Below are 18084 nucleotides of genomic sequence, written 5' to 3'. Positions count from 1 at the left end.
AACGGACAAGGGACATGGGACAAAAGGACAGGCAGGACAGCGAGGACAATGTGCGTTGTGCGCTGCTTAAAGCAATTTCATTTGGCAACGCCCCCCATCGCCCAACGCCCCCCCATCGCCCTTTCCCTTTCTTTTAGTTTTTTTGCGCAGTGCAAGATCTGCCTTTGGGAACAGAGATTGATTTGTGCTGCCTGATGTCGCTGGTTTTCCCTTCCTCCACTTTCTCTCTCTCTCTCTCTCTCACTGTCTGTCTCTTACTCTCTCTTACTTTCTCTGGCCTTCTTGCCCTTTGATTAAATTAAATTTCATGGGACATATGTACACATTGAACCGAATTGGGTTCCAAGCAGTTCAACAGTTAAGTTTCTCTTCTCTTTTTTTGTTTGGGTTTTTTTCACTTTTTTTTTGGATTTAAAAAGCAAAAAGTGCTGAAAAATTGCGCGTAATTTGCAGCAAATCCTTCGTGTAATTTGTTTGTCAACAAATGAGTGTGTAAATGTTGCACATTTAACATTCCTCCGCTCTGCCCAACTTCTTTTGATTCTTTTCTCTTTTTTTTGTGCTTTGTGCTTATCCTCTTACTATTTAGGGATGCTGTGACATTGTCTAATGAGTTAATTAGGCTACTTTATACGGGTGGGTTTAGGATATGCTCTATCAAATGGATGGGTCAGCGTCCTTAATGATTGGGCAATGCATGAAGATTAATGCAGGGCGGGCTACTTAATGTTTATTTCGAATTAGTTGCAGAGGTTTTTGCATAATGAGTGGAGTGTGGAGAGGGAATGAAGTTATCACTAAGATCTAAGAGGTTTGTTGTGAAGATAGAAGACGGAAATAATTTGAGATCTTTTAAGAATTGTGCATTAAAAATAGCCAATCTATTGAGAGACAAAATCCTTAATTAAATATCCTAAATGCATTATATTCCTAAGTGTCCAAAATTCACTAAAAAATATTAATAAATGTTTGTATTTAAGAGGCAAATTATTTACCTAGTCAGTGGAATAAATATATTTGGTAGTAACTTACGTTTTAATCACATTCCATTCTTTTTTTTGTTCTTAGTATAACAAAACTAAGATATAATAGGACATTCTGCAATAAAACCAAAAAGAATCACATATTACAAATAATAAATTACTATAATCACAACACAATAAATACTAAAAATAAATAATAAAAATACACCAAAAATAAATAACAATATTGAATTATACCATATCGTATTTTTTCAAACTCAATTTTAACAACTCATCCTAAACATCCTAAACACTTTTAGGACCAACAAGTCATAATATTTCAACATTTATTTTTATATCTTAAATTTTTTAGCATCTGCCAAAACTGAAGTTAAAGCAATCAATTTAAATTCCTTTCTTGACATTGTAATTTTATGCATTCTGGGTATTTTCAAAGTGCAAGCAATTGAAATGCCACGAACTTTTTTCTTTACCTACTTTTTGTGTACATTGTTTGCTATAAGAATTCTTTAAAGGTTTTTTCTACGTTTACTTTTTTATTGCCTTCATCCTCCCCACATGCGACGGATGTTTTGTTCCGTTATGTGTATGTGTGTGTGTGTGTTCACATGTGCCCCAGTCAACTATAAAAGGCACAATAGCGTAAATAATGTAAAAGAAAATATGAAATACATAAATACAAGCACAAAAGAGAAATGCATAAAACTTGGCCAAGAGTGTGAGGTGGGGCGAAGTGAAGTGAAGGAAGAAGAAAAAACAATCTGCAGAGAGAAACAAAAGCAAAGTTAAACCCAATACATTAATGGTATTTGCATTTGTACTGATTTTATTTGGTTTTTATTGAATTGATAAAATCACGAAACGTACGCAACGCAACAAGAGGGCGCTGCGGTTCTGTTTTATTCCATCTCATTCCATTCCGTTTCGTTTCGTCCCGTTTTTGTGCTGCTGCCAATTTGATATTCCGATTGCAATTTATGTGCGTACATTGTAATGTGGATGTGTGTGTGTTTGTTGTGTGATTCTTTGGCGACCTCCCCTGAAACTTCATCTTCCCCCTCCGCCACTTGCTTGCTGCCTGATTGTTCAAACATCTGCAATATGCTGTGGCGGCAGTCGAAAGGGGATAGAGAGAGAGGAAAGGAGTCTGTGTTTTTCGGCTGGATCAATGCAGTCAGTTGTGGAGTGTTTGGGCTGCGGCTACGCGAGTGTGTATGTGTGTGGGTGTGCGTGTGGGTGTGTGTGTGGGTGTGCGTGTTTATTTGGCACCACAAATGCGTTTCCTCTGTGTGGGTTGATGCTTCGTTGGGTGGTGGTTGGTTTCGCCACATTGGCGGCTTGCTGCCTGTGGTTGTCGTTTAATGGAATTCCGCTTTTGCATTAAATGTGACACACAGAAGCTGCCAAATACATATTCGTACACACACATACACACATGTCAGCAGAGCAAACGAGTTACAGTTACAGGACGCAGGACACTGTTGAGGCCGTGCTGCGGTTTAGCTTGTTTAAGTGTTAAATTAATGTTTTAACAGGTTTGATTATTCCGCCAGTTAATTTTTAATGTTCTGTCTCTCTCCGATTCCCCCCGTAAAAAAATACCGAAAACTGTAACAAACTTTAAACACATTGAACATTCGCATCCGCATCCACATTCGAATCCTTTTCATTCCTTTTTCTTTTTCACAAGTTATGTGCTCAGCTCTACATTTTCATTAGTTTAATTAAAATTTTACATGTGCTGGTGTGCGTTTCCTTTTCAAATTGAACCGCAAAACTTTTTGAATGCCAACCGGAGGAAGAAGAAGAATAGAAAGAGAGGGAGAAAGGAGGTGAAGTGACGAGAAGTGAAGCGGGGCCAAGGATTATGTTATTGCTTTTGTCATTTATGTGGTCCATTGTTGCACTTGAGCTCAGCCCGTTGTAGTTGCTGTAGTTGCCACAAAACTTTTGCCACATGGCATTCATTTCTATTTGCTTTTGTTTCGGACAATACCCTGTAATCTGAAGGATACTGATAAAGAGTAATGAAAGTCGGAAGGCTAAGAGTTTAATCTTGAATTTTTGCATAATATAATTAACTAGAAAAATGTTATGACGTTAAACAATAAATTGTTATTACAATAATTATTATCAGGACTAAGATAATTTTTTTTAAATATTAAAAAAAAAAATAATTCCGAGCTATGTAAAATTTTTAAAAATATTCCAAACGAGTTTCTGCACTAAATTAAACTTATATTAAACGAACTTAATGTAGCTTTGAAGCTTAAATAAATATTATTATTATATTATGTATTATTAAAACTAAGCTAACTATTTTCAAAAATATTCAAAATAATTTTCTGCACTATGTAAATTATTTTAAAAATATTCTAAGTAAATGTCTGAACTCAATTAAATTTTATTTTAGTCGGAAGAGCTATGTTAGTTTAATTTTCCTTAATGAATATCTGGAAAAAATTAAATTTTATTTCAATTACTTAATATTTCAGAAGAACTAATTTGCTTTCATTTCCTCACAGGGTAACTAATTAGTCAAATACTAAAATTTTATTGTGCTTATCCTTGAGGCTAACTCAAAGGGTTTTTGGTCCTGGCCATTGACAGACATTCAAACCGCAGTTTTCTTCTAGTCTTTGCTCATTTTGGTTTTGCTTCTTCTGAACTGACCGAAAAATTAAAATAAATGTTAAGGCCGCAAAAAATGATTGCGGTTGCTGACCAAATTTCGTTGGTTTCTTGCGAAATAAAGCACATTAAATAGTAATGAGTATTAAGAATAATGAATGAGTGTTGATTTAAATGAAATAAGAAGAGAATTTTCATCAAGGAATTATTGCATTGTGGTTGAAAAGTAAATCTGTTTTTATGACAGCAATTCAACAAACATACGAAAATTCTATTGTGAATAATAATTGAATTTCAAAGGAAAATAATTAAATGAATTATATTTCATAGCATATTCATTCAAGAACTAATAGAAGCATCTAACTATGCAAATCTTTTATTCATGTAGCTAATTAATTATAATTTTGCAATAATTAATCTTAGCATAGAGAGCACACACATATTGTATGCTAAATCTGCTATCAAGCTCATTTGCTGATCCTATTAAATAGTAATTCCCATTTATGAAATCCAGCAGATGTGCACAATTTGTTTTTCCTCTCGGCGTTTTTGCCTGCTAATGAACTCTTGGCGTGTGAAGGATATCTAAACAATGAGCACGACGGTGTTCACCTTTCAAGAGGCTTCTTCGACTGCTCGACAGCTCAGTGAGGCAAGCACAATTCAATTATTATTTTATAATTAATATTTTGCACATTAGAAACGCATCAGCAGCAGCTGGAACCCAAGTCGAAGGCACAACACAGCACACGCAATCGTGGGTGGCAAGCAACGTGGCAAGTGGCAACTGGAGTATCATAAAGCTGAGCGTGTTGCGTGTGGCACAAAAGAAGCAGAAAAAAAAATATGTATACGTATACAACAACACGGAAAAAAATGAAGAAAATTAAGAGAAATTGGGCGAGAAAATGTAAAAGTTCTGTGTTGAAAGACGCAATTAATATGGTCACGTGGAGCGGGAGATCTTAAGAGGATGTTGCACAGGAAATATCTTTAAACGGCACGACATTTGATATACTACTCTGGGAAATTAAGCATATATCATCTTAAGAGCGGAATGAAAACATTTTTATTCCAGGCACCGTTAACATTTACTGAGTGTGAGTTTGGAAAATTATTTTGAAATAAGTTGCTGCAACTTTTAAGAGCTTTTTGCACCCTTTCCACATTTTTATGCATTTCATTTCATCTATGCCACAATAAATTGAATTAAAATTCAATCTAGCATGTAATTATGACTTTTATCAGTTGCTTTCACATCCTGTCTACGCCACATGTTAATTTAGCCAGCCGGCAAGCAGATCTAAGGATAAGCATAAGGGGCTGGCATAACTCCTTTCTGCTGTCAACAAGCGACTCAACTTTTATGCAAATTGTCTATGTTGCTGCATTTAAAACCCAATTAAAAGCAAAATATTTACTCGATAGCTGGGAGATTAATAACATTTTTGAAGACTAGCAGAAAGGTCTCATGCCTCTGTCTCTCTTATAGTAATAACTAAATTGAGTATACTAGACTGAATAAGACCCTGTAAGGTATTTTTAAAATATTATTATTATTATTAATTATGATTATTAGAATGTCTAGATAGTTTGACTATTTAAAAAAAGATAATCAGATCGGATAGCTAAACACTTTTGTAAGCAAAGATGTTCAAATGATATTAATTGTTTAAGAAAGGTCCTTTAAAGTGTTTTAAAGTATTCTGTATACGTAATATAATAAATATAATAAATCTTAATGTAGTAAGCGAATCAAGACCTTTTAGAGCGTTTTTAAAATATTTTGAATATGTAAAATTAAATTTATGGTTATTATATATAAATAAGAATTTTTAGATATTACGACTTTTAAGTAAAGAAAATTATGCATAACAAATTAATCACTTTTGTAAGCAAAGATGCTTAAACAAGTTTACTAGACTAAGCAAAACACTTTAAAGTGTCTTCTAAATGCTGAAATGAAAATATAATAGATAGGAATTTTTTCATACTATTAATTAAGTAAATAGGTATTTATGATTATAAAAAATATTATTCAGTAAACAGAAATATTAATATTAAAAATATGATAGATTTGAAGTTATGTAAATTATCAAATTAATAAAAAAGAAGTAATCCTTTAACAAATATATAAATTATTCTGATTATTTCATTTGACACTTTAGTAAAACACTTTTTTAATGAAATGAGATTACAATATAGTCATCTACTTTAACTTGTAAATTAGAGTCAATATTCTTCTAAATATCCTATTTAGGGCCTACAATCTCAGCTACGGTTCATACCCCTTTTGCTCATCTCTGTGGGTTACAGGATATGGTAAATAGATAAAGCTTGTTAAATGTGCAGGCGTGACTCTGACTCTGTCCAAAGTGTTGGGCCAACGACTTGGCACACTTTGTGGCACAGTCAAAAGTGTTGCATGCTTTTCTTGTTGCTGCCACACACACAAACACATCTCTTACTCGTAGTCGTAGTCATAGTCGTATATAATTATTCCTTGGCTGCCACTTGTGACAGTGGCCCGGCAGTGGCAACTCCCAGAAGTCTACTTAATTATATTGTCGTAACTTTAAATGTCATTTTGCCATTGTGAGTGTGTCTGCACACGAGATGAAGAGAAGAGAACAGAGCAGAGCAGAGCGTTGCTCGCCACTTGCTGGAGACAAATCAGACGACGTACGTGGTCGCAGTGTGTGTGTGGCAGTGGCAAATGGCAAAATGGCAACGGGAGTGTAAACAACAACATTGAGATTCATGTGGCAGCCTCTAGACTGGCAGCGCGTGCCGTCGCCTGACTGGCCTAATCCCAGGCTGCTCTTTCATCTCTCTCTCTCTCTCACTCTCTGAGAGGGGGTCAAGAAACTTAAAATCACAACAGGCATTCGTTTCATGATATTTGCCAGCTTCCGTTTCCGCTTTCCCTTTTTCCCTCCCCGCTTTGGCTTGTGCGTGACTCTGCCCAGTTTAGTCGTAAATATGCTGAGCAAATAATTCATCTGCACAGATAATGCTGCACAGCACTGTAAAATAGTGTACAACCAAAGCGTACAGAGTATGACAGCCAGGCTCAGCCTTTGTCTCTATTCCGCAGAGTTCAAGTTGAGGCTTTAAAATCTCATTAATATTTCGCTCAGACATTTTACTTAATTCTGCGAATTGTTTGCAACGATCAACAACAACAAAAACAACAACAGCAACAACAATAATAACAATGCATGTGAAAAACCCAGCTGACCAGTTTCAATGTTGAGCAGACGAAAGAGGAAAGAAGGGGGAATGAACATTGTCAGTTATAAAATAATAAAACAATTCAAGTGATTATCATTTCACTTGCATTGAATCAAGCGAATCGCATGATGAATATCTCAAAACTGTCAGTTACTTAAAGTCTACAATTGATGTGCATCTGCTTTGAAAGTTGCACAACTGCAAGCACATTTTTAGTATTAAATTGTTTGCTAATGATAAGTGATTACTTAAAGTAACTTAAAGTAATTTTGAATAGAAAACTATTTATACTAAATAATCAAATTATTAAATGTCATTTCATGTTAAACTATTATTGTACATTTAAGCTATCATACTGAACTCTGTTTGGATAATAATTTTGTTTAAGAAAATAATATAAGATTTTAAAAAATAAAAATACTGTACAATTTTGTTTAAGATATTTTCTTCTAGATTACAAAATAATATTTTGAATATCTCATTCATAAGTTATTATTACATATAGAAGTATCTTGGCACAAAAATAAGTATTGCAAGATCTTAAAGGCATCAATTTTGTTTGCACTTACACATCATATTTTGCATGGCTTATCTAAGTTTCACTTCCTCAAATGCTGTAGCTGAAAAAACTCTTACTGATTGAGAAAGTTTCTAAAATATGTTCGCTATGTTTTTAAAGATATCAACAAACATTTTAAATAGATATTGTAGCATTTAGAATTTATAAATAGTAATTAGTATTAGTGTTTAAAATGTATAATTAAATGTTTTAAATAGATAAAGTTCTATTTTAAATGTTTGCTTATAACTAAAATCAACTTAGAATTTGTGAGATTTTTAATAAAAAACATACCAAATTAATATACCACAAAAATACTAAAAATACCAAAGACTATATTTGGTATATTGTAATAGTGCTGTATACAAAATATACCATAAATTGAAAAATATACTAGATTGTTAGCCAAAAATACTAAAATAATTTGTAATATTCTATTATTGTAAATTCTAAACCATGCAAGTTATGTTTTAAATTTTGATAAATTAAAATAAACTTGGAAATATTTCAACTGTTATTAAATAGTTTTTACTACGGTAAATTAGGAAAGAATAAAAGAATGTTTGTAGTTCAAACTTTGTACCTATTAATTCGTAGCATATTTTGTTATTCACTTAAATTTTCAAAGCAGCGCATACAAAAATCGCTGTAGTGAAGGAAAAATTCAAGCTTAGTCGTAAATTTTGGTGTTTGATTCAGCTGTAGTTGTTGTTACTGTAGTTGTTGTTGTTGTTGCTGTAGTTGTGCAGTACGTGATTAAAATGCCCAATGAATACACTCGTTATGGCACATTTGAGCACACAAGCGAGTAAAGTATTCTCAAATAGTATTTCTGTTTAAATATATAAACTTAAAAGAGCAGCTTTACTGATCGTGAGTATTGTATACAATAATAACTTGTAATTTTATCAACGCTCTGCTCTTTAAATGAATTTCTTGTTGTTGTCAGTTGTTGTATTGTTTTTTATCGCCATGCTGAGCAAGTTGCCGGCCTCGGTTCGAGTTGAGCTCTGAGAGACGCTGTCAATGGAAACATTTGCCCAGTTTCAAGTTGACAATCGAGTGAATCGCAATGCGATCGTTGGCGAAGCGGAACTTTTGCTTCAGCTGCGTTTTATTGCTGCTTTCGTTTCTGTCTCAATCGCAATCAGAGTCCCAGCAGCAGCAACATCATCGCGTGAAACGCATTGTGGGCGGCAAACAGGCCAAGGCACCGCCTGTCGATGATCCGGTTGTGTTTGCACGTCTCTTCGAGCGAGACACGCGAGTCGAGGGCATTCGCAATCCCAGCACGGGCATCTACAGCTTCCTGGGTATGCACTATGCCGAGCCACCGGTGGGACAATTGCGCTACGCTCGCCCCATCTACAAGCGACTGGGTGGCGAGCTGAATGCCACACGCCACGGGCCGCCCTGCATGCAACCGCATCCCCAGCAGCCGCATCGCATCATCGGCGATGAGAATTGCCTGCTGCTCAACGTGTATACGCCCCAGATGCCCGATGAAACAACTGGGCTGCCTGTCTTTGTCTGGATCCATCCGGGTGGCTTTCGCTACGGTTCCGCTGCCCAATACGATGCCACGCCCATGGCCCAACAGGGCGCTATTGTGGTGGCACCGCAGTATCGTCTTGGTTCGCTGGGCATCATGGGCGATGGCACAAAGGAGTTCGATGGCAATCTGGCCATGTTCGATCTGTCGCTGGCATTGCGTTGGGTCAACGATTACATTGCTAACTTTGGGGGTGATCCCAAGCAGGTGCAGGCCATTGGACATGGTTCGGGTGCTTCCAGTGCCATGTACTTGGCCATGTCGCGCACCGCACGCAGTTCGAGTGAGGTGAGCGGTGTGGTTGCCATGTCAGGGACTGCTCTGTCTCAATATGCCACCGACAAGGAGCCGGTTCAGAGCGTCCAGGAGGTGGCCAAGATCAATGGTTGTCCCGCGGCCAATGAGCTGGAAATTGTCAGCTGTCTGCGTGCGGTGAGTAATGAGTCTTATCTCTACTTAAGCCAGGCATACGTAGGGTATAACTTGAGGGAAATAACCACATTTATAAGGGGAAGCAATCTGAATCAAATATGCAAGCTAGGTGTAAATTTAGGCAACTTTAACAAATTTGCTTTCTCATTCGTTCTAACTTCCTTTAAATCTAAATATGTACATTTCAGAGAATATAAGTTTGTGTTTCTATTACTTGGCATATTAAGAAAGTCAAGTTAGTTTAAAAAAATATGACGACAACTCTTTCTATTCCAAGAAATTTGATGAATTAATTTTAAAATAATTATAGATTTTTGAAACACTATTTTAAACGTAAGTTATCTTTTTGTTTAAAAAAAATTAACAAGACTCTTACTATTCCAAGAAAACTCAATTATACATATATTGCTATAGGAAACTACACTTAAGCTTAGGTAGGCCTGAGTCTGAGAATTGCGTTAATCAACAATTATTCAAGAAAGAGAAGAATGAAGAGACTTCAGCATAAAATCTTTTGTCAAGCCTGAGTTCGTTCATTGAAGAATAATTCCTGATTCTTAAAAAAATATGGGCGCAACTCTTCCTACTTCAAGAAAATGGAATAAAGTAACATTTAAATTGCGAAACTACAATCACGTGTGTCAGTAAAAATATTCTCTATTGTAGTGCCTAAGAATGACGTTGATCTTCAATTATTCAAGAAAGTTAAGAATCAACATAGTCAAGAAAAAAATCTTGTATCAAGCTTAAGTGCATTTCATAGCTGAAGAATTGATACTAGAATGATTCTAGACATTTGAAAGAATAAATTTAATATTTTTACTTATAAAAGTAAGTAAATATAATATTCAATGTAGCTAAAGCATATTAGATGCTGTATTCACGCTTGATTTAAGCACTAGTTGTATAATAATGTACTATATTATAAAATAAAGTATTATAAGGTTAGTTAATTAATTAACTATATTATCTTATCTGTTTAAACTCAATTTCATGTTCTCCGCTTAGTCGAAAACTTTATACCCTATAAATCTTTAAACTCTTCTAAACTTCCGCTTTTTCCCTTTAGAAATCCGCCATGGACATCATCAAGAACGACGACAAAGTGCAAACGGAACGTCTAGCTGGCCGTGCTTTGGTCAAAGGACTCACGGGCAGCGTTGGCTTTCAGCCGCACACCGAGGCCGAGGACGACAGACGCGCCTTGCCCAGCTTAATCATTGGCGAACCGGAGCAGCAACTGCGCAACAACAACTTTACGGGAATTCCACTCTTGACGGGCGTAACCAAGCACGAGACAGCGAACTCTGTGACTGTGGACACGCTGAACAAAGTCTTTGGCTCCGCGGAGAAATTCCTCGGTTCACTTGGCGGTGCGCTGCAACAGTTGACGGGATTTCTGCGCATCGATAAGCTAACTGGGGATATTGCCAAGCCCGTGCTGCCAGGGTTAAGTAATCTGCTGACTCCTACGCTGCAGGATCTGTGGAAGGTGCCCGAGACACTGAATGTGGATCAAGTGCTCGATAAAGTAGTGGAATCCACCACAGATGTGTTGTTCAATCTCCCAGCTGTGCTGACTACACAAGTGTGGTCCAAGTTAGCTCCCGCTTATATGTATAGCTTCGAGTACAACGGCACCAAGTCGAAGGGCAGCACATTTCTTAAAGGCTTGCCCATAGTATCGGAGCAGGCACACGATAAACCCGAGACGGTGGCTCATGGTGATGAGCTGGGCTACATGTTCGATGCTAACGATATCTTTGGCAATCCGCTGCCCGAAACGCGCCTCAGCAGCGCTGATGATCTGCAAGTGCGTCGCAATCTCATTCAAATGTTGCTACAGTTCGCCAAGCAGTCAAAGGGAGAGGAACAAAAGAATGACATCACTTCGAAGCTCTTCCAGAGCGTCACAGGCGGAGGCACGCCTTTCATCAAGGTGTACACCGAACTGGAGGCGGCGAGTGATTTCCGTTTCTGTGAACTCTCATTGATGGGCGCTTCCCTTTCGCCTCTAACCTCGACGAGCTGCGCCGCATTGGGCGGACTTCTGGGTGGTCTTGGACAGACTCTCGGTGGCGTGGGCAACCAGCTGGGACTTGGCAATGTGGGCGGCAAGCTGGGATTGGGCGGAGGAGGAGGCGGAGGAGGCAACAAACGTGGTGGCGGATTCGGTTTGGGGCTGCTCTAAGTTTGTGTTAGTGTGCATATTGAATAAAGCCGTTTGGTTCGCATTGATATAAGCTGTTCTGGTTGCCATGACCCGTCGCTCAATTAGCACACAGTTCTCTCCCTCGGTCGCGCTCTCGGGGGGGAAAAACTGGCACTAATCTCTCTATTGACTTTGGTCTTCCGACCAGCAGTCACTGAAATGCGCCGATAAGCAAATTTCCGGCCAAACCGCGCGGCAAAATTTAAACAAAAAGCGACGCGTACACAAGTTTTAAAACTTCCTAGCATAATACACAAGGGAAACAACAACAACGAGGACGAGAACGGGAACGAGAACGAGAAGAGCAACAACGTTGGCACTGGCAACCCAAGTGCAAACAATGAGCATAAGCTTCAAGTGAAAGTTGTGAAAGTCGTGGGGAGAGCGTCCGTACGGACTTGTCTGCCTTGGGTTGCCTTGACGCCTTTGTGTAAATTCCTTGCTATGGCCAAAAAGCCAAGAGCTAAGAGCTGAGAGCAAAACCGGCTTACCTACGACCAGAACTCGGCATTGTAACTGCTCTTTCATGTGATGATATTATTATTATTAATATTATTAAAACTAATTTCATAAATTGAAACTGCCCAGAGAATGTCATCTGAAGTTCTCCGTGGAGGCGTTAAGCTCTCAGCTCTCAGCCCTCAGATTGGACAGCTATTTATAGACGGAGATTAGAACATAATAAAACTGCGTCCATTAAAGCAGAAAATTCTCTTTTAGTTAAAGTTATTCCTTGGCTAACAATTCGCGGAAATACTTTCTCGAATGTCGCAACTTTGATGTATTAATCATTTGCGATTCAAAGACGCGACATCTGTGACAATATTAATGGGCCCATTTGGCTTAAACAAAAAACTTTACAATTAATTAGAGTCCAACGGATGACAAATGATAATTATACAATTATAAGCCAGTTGTAGTTGTGCCATTCCCTGGCCATAAATAGAAGATGTCTCCATAACTGGTTGAGCACTTTTAATGATGCTAATAAAAATTGCAAATGGCGCAAGAAAGTAACGTGAAATTTGTTTCACAGGCATAGAAGCAATAATCGCACAAGTTTCTCTACTCTACTCTTAACTACCAATGGCATAATAAATGATCAGCGGCAATGATGCGGCTATATTTGAAGATGGTGGTAATCAAAAGCATGCTGCAACTTACCCTTACTTTTAAACACACAGAAGCTGTGTGGCACATGGTCACAGTGGAAGTGATTGCGTAAATCCGTAAGTATAAAACACTTCACAAATCCTGCAAAGATACAAATGATGAAATTGTGGTGTTAAAGAAAAGTTGAATTAACGACATTTTTGAATATGAAATAATTCGATTTTTAAGAGTTACTAATTAGTTCTTTAATCTGTTGAATGTTTAATCTGTTACAAAATAATCAGCAATTAAAAAAATGTCGAGTGTGCTTGACTGTGAGATACTCGCTATTTTTAGACTTTTAACGAAAGCAAAACAGTGCGGTATTAATTTTAAAATATACTAAATTAATATACAGCCATTAACAACAAATATACCAAAAGCCATATTTCGTATATTGAATTAGTACTACATGCATAATCTACCATTGTGTGAAAAATATACTTTTCCCTATTGGAAGCTGGTATAAAAATTGGGGGAAACTTTTGAATTTAGGATAACTGAAATGTGTATAATAATCCAAATGTCTGAATAGTATTATCGCTACCTGAAATAATTTTATTTTATAAGCCGCTAAAATAGTTGACAAATTTGGATATTACAGAAAATACAAATGTGTAATTATCAATGGAAAGCTTAAAGAAAATTATTTGGGGAGATTAACACAAAAGTTTAATATTATAAATACAATAATATTTATGTTCCCAAATCCTGTTATTTGATTTTATTTTTTTTTAGAAGTTTGGAACTATTTTATCGTATCTAAAGTAACATTTTGAATTTAGGAATTTTACTAATTAATTTTCTTGAATATTTTTCTTACACATTCCACTGTGCCTAGTCACACGCTCGTATAATCAGTTGCCCCTCACTCATTGAGTTCATTATGAGGCTGTTTACCTGGGGACGCACCTCAATTGACATAAATCAGAGTCGTTTTATGGCTAAAGTGTCGCCCAATTTCCAATGCAATTTGCCACGAAAAACTTTTCTGCAGTTTTCCCTTTTTGAATGGACTCTGATGTGCAAGGTGGAAACTTGAGGCAATCGTATGTGTTTGTGGAGACTCCGTACCACATGCAATTTTTCTTCATTAATGTGTAGTTACGCAATTTGGGCGAAAAACTTTTCTACCGTTGCGTTAATTTCGGCCAATTCAGTGGTCGGTGCTATTTAACAGCAGCCAGAATAGAGAAGGGAAGAGCATTGGAGAGAAGAGCAGAGGAGAGAAGAGCAGAGAAGAGATGAGAAGAGGAAGGTAGAGCCACCCCCGTCATCATTGACCAAGTCGAGTACTCATCCGCATTTATAGCACACTTCTCCCTACTCCCCCCTTTTCTCTCTCTCTCCATTCCCATTCCCATTCCCATTCCCTTTTCCAGCTCCTTATTCAGCTCATTCTCATCCGCATTGTCGTCGTGTCGTTTTGTGGTTGCGAGGCACAGCCTATTTCGAGTCTTTTGCCAAATTAGTTCCGCCCCTCGATTTATATTGTCATTTCGTGCGTTTCGATTGTGTAAAGCAATTTCATAGGGCTCCCCTTCCCCGCCATTTTTCCCCTTACTCTGTCTATTGCTCTGGTTTTTGCCTATTCCGAGAACAACTATGTACTATACTCGTATACTATGTATTTGCTGTCATTTCATCAATTCTAGAGCAAAAGTTACGGCATTGCGGCGTGTTTTAGTCTCTCAAATAGATGTGTTTACTCTCCTCCTCCCATGTGTGTGTGTGTGTGCAACAAGGCACATAAATTAGGCTAGTCATTTACTGTTAATAGTTGCAGCAGCTGCCGAAACCTTGTTACTAGCCCTGTTGTTGATTTTACAAGAACATGTTGTGAACTTTATGAAATTGCTTTACTTTTCACTACAAATTCTGCCTAAGACTTTGGTTTCATTTTGCAGAGTGCAATTGACTTTTAAGTTTGGTAATTGTGATTGGAAAAAGCTAGACTAAAAAAAGTGTGAGAAGAATTCCTTCATTGAAAAACAAGCTAAGAAAAGGTTAGAAAGAAATGAGAGTCAATCAGTTAGAATTACATTGAATAAAATAAACCACTTCCTGAAATCAAAAATATTCGTCTACAGAATTGAGCTCTTCAAAAAAGATAAATATCAAATAAGGAGATTTTATTTATTCTCTTGTAAATAAAAACAAGAATTAAAAGTTTTGGAAATCCAGATGCGCTTTTTATACGCTACCCATAGGGTAGAAGGGTATTATAACTTTGTGCCGGCAGGAAATGTATGTAACAGGTAGAAGGAGGCATCTCCGACCCTATAAAGTATATATATTCTTGATCAGCGTCAACAGCCGAGACGATATAGCCATGTCCGTCTGTCCGTCTGTCCGTCCGTCCGTATGAACACCTAGATCTCAGAGACTATAAGAGATAGAGCTATAATTTTTCGACAGCATTTGTTATGCTTGCACGCAGATCAAGTTTGTTTCAAATTTTTGCCACGCCCACTTCCGCCCTCGCAAATCAAAAAAATCGAATAACAAGCATAATTTTAAAGCTAGAGCTACGAATTTTGGTATATACAATAATTACTGTAGTAGTTATGATTCCTGAAAATTTGTGGAAGTTATTAAAGAAATACTTTTGTATGGGCAAAAACGCCTACTTACTAGGGGTCTGAGTTGCTTTGGCCGACAATCTGGTCCATTGTGCCGTTTATGGTATATTTTGAATGGTGTACTATATCGATATACCAAACATACCATTTGGTATATTTTTAGTATTTTTTAGTATTTTCGGTATATTTTGAAAATGATACCGCAATATTTTGCCTTTATTAAAAATGGGTAGCGGGTATCTCACAGTCGAGCACACTCGACTGTAACTTTCTTGCTTGTTAATTTTAAGATTTTCATGTCCTTGATGCTCTTTTTATCATAGACCAAAGTTCATTTTATTAGCACCAAAATTTAGATCTTATAACTTTTTTTCTTGACAGATTTTTCTACTCAATCTTTTCACATTTTTAGCTACTCTTTTTCAAGCTCAATATTAGTTGAAGCAATTCCTAAATTTGTTTATGGTACTCTACCTTATTTTTAATCAATTATTTTTCTCTCTTGGCAATATCAGCTTCCGCTTCGAGTACATGTCATATGCATAAGATCTGAGGGCAGTAAACTGGTTGAAGGGGGAGGGAGCTAGGGGAACGTTAGGCTGTCAACCTAAATTTTGGGCAAAGCCACTTGCCTCATTGTTCCCAGTTTTGACATAAACCAAAAATCTGCTTTGAATGCCCACAATGCAATGTTGTATGGGAGTGTGAGTGAGAGTGTGTGGGTGTGGGTGTACTTTGTGTGTGGGACACGTCTCTTTTACGAATGTGAAGCCCTTGGCTATGGGATTATGTCTTTTGTTGTGGGGAGTGCACTTGGCTACGGCTTTGACAGCGTCAATTGCAGCCCTCATTCAGCTCCAGCAATAGAATGGAATCGACTCGACTGGATGGCCAGGCTACTCTGCTATGCTGTGGGCATTCCCTGTGAGAAGCTATCACACTCTAATTAAAATTGATTACAATAATTTTGTTTATTGATGGCTGTGTAACACGCACTATAGTTTACACAAAGCTGCCTAATTTTGACAACTTGTTTTTGGGTGGTTTATTTCTAATTGAATTTGATCTGAAAGGGGTTGAAGTCTAGTAAACTTTGTTTTGGTATTATTTTTAATATTAATTGCATATTGTAAATTACAAAAATAATACATTTACTTTTTACTACAAGTATTTTTCAAATATTCCATATAATTTGTTCTAATTTCTACACTTTAGAGTTTACGTGTCAATTAAATAAATAATTTCGAAATATTTGTGGCCAACACCTTTTCTGGTTTTATTGGGGTTCATTGTCATAGGACACTAATTAACTGCACGCAATTTCGGCCATTGGGAGCAAAAGTTTATTGATTGCCCATTACGTGTGTTGAACTCAACTAACTAATGACTTATTTATGCCATTGATTGCCTTTGACATTTACTGTAATTGACACTTTTCGCATCAATTCTGTTGCGACTGATGCGAATCTTGTGATTCTAATCGATATTTGTGGTTTTGCTAACTTGAAGATACGACTAATAAAACAGGTATTTCACTACTTTTTAAAAAAATATTGGAACTAAAGTGAAAGAATTGTAGTATTAGATAGATCTCAAGAGAAAAGTGTACTTAAAAGTATGCCGCAGATTGTATACAATTGTATTCGCAGCAATTTTGATGCGATTGATGTTTGTAAGTCTTTTGATTTTAATCGATATTTGTGGTTTTGGCAACTAAAAGATACGATTGATAACAGATAATTTATTTTTAAGAATATAAAGAACTAAATTAAAATAACTCTATTATTAGATTATCAAGAGAAGTAAGCACTTATCATAAATATCTGCAGCATGACAATATTAATTGATTGATAACTTTTGTAAACAATAATAATATTTTCTTTATAACATATTTGCAAGTTACTAAACTTTTTACAAAACTTAAATTATAGACTGATTCTGTTATAGAATACTAAATACTATATTTGTTGAACCTACCTAAAGTCAAGTCTTCGCTCTCTTGTTATCTATGATATATGAAAAATCTATATAAAAATTCATCTCAAAATAGAAATTCTTAAATGGAAACTTGGACGTTAATAAATGTTTTGCCTTTATCGACAATTCAAAGCCAATTATCAAATTTTTAGGATCAAAAATCTATATTAAAAATGGCATTCAAAACAAAATGGCATTAAATTCTTAAATCGGGTCAACAATTATAGAATAAACTGGTATAATAATATTTTCTGTCATATTTGACCAATTAATTATCTTTTTACTTAACCTACAAATTTAAGCCTAGTGCTAAATTTATTGTATCAAGGTATACAAAAAGGAAAAATGCCTTGACAAAATAAACTTGGGACAAAAAATCCACGCAAATATTAATATGTAATAATAATTTGTTAAATTCTTCAAAAACATCCAACAAATAATAATATATAATAATGATTTTTGCTAAATTCTTCAAAAACATCCACACAAATAATAATATATAATAATAATATTTACTATAAAGTTTGCCCACAGTCTAAAGGCAACTGCTAAATCTGATTTCTAAAGGTAGTGAGCAAATGTAAAGTACTTTGCATAGTTTTGCTTTTCGCGCTGCCAAAATGCGCGCTTTATATGCGAATTTTACAAGCACCGCGGGTGCACTAACAGTTCAAGCTGATCCTGCAACCTCTTCTACTTCCTCATCCAGCAACTCTAGCAACTCGCTTCTCACTCTATGCAAAACGCTGAGGGCAAAGCTCATTCCAGAC

General features: G+C 36.4%; 2 protein-coding genes across 2 annotated transcripts in view; one reads left to right on the top strand and one right to left on the bottom strand.

Moving 5' to 3' along the window:
- The window catches only part of LOC117565600 (probable multidrug resistance-associated protein lethal(2)03659), a 145985-nt gene that overhangs the window by 89103 nt on the left and 38798 nt on the right, over window positions 1–18084 (bottom strand). The window lies entirely within an intron of this gene.
- Window positions 8435–12858, top strand: LOC117563581 (carboxylesterase 1E). The gene is made up of 2 exons (XM_034241968.2): window positions 8435–9391; window positions 10461–12858. Exons 1-2 carry the CDS (start codon window positions 8480–8482, stop codon window positions 11580–11582), a joined length of 2034 nt encoding a protein of 677 aa, XP_034097859.1. The 5' UTR covers window positions 8435–8479; the 3' UTR covers window positions 11583–12858.

The sequence above is a fragment of the Drosophila albomicans genome, chromosome 2L (genome assembly GCF_009650485.2).
Source record: "Drosophila albomicans strain 15112-1751.03 chromosome 2L, ASM965048v2, whole genome shotgun sequence".
In the NCBI taxonomy this organism is placed as follows: Eukaryota; Metazoa; Arthropoda; class Insecta; order Diptera; family Drosophilidae; genus Drosophila; species Drosophila albomicans.
This window is presented reverse-complemented; position numbering and strand designations above follow the sequence as displayed.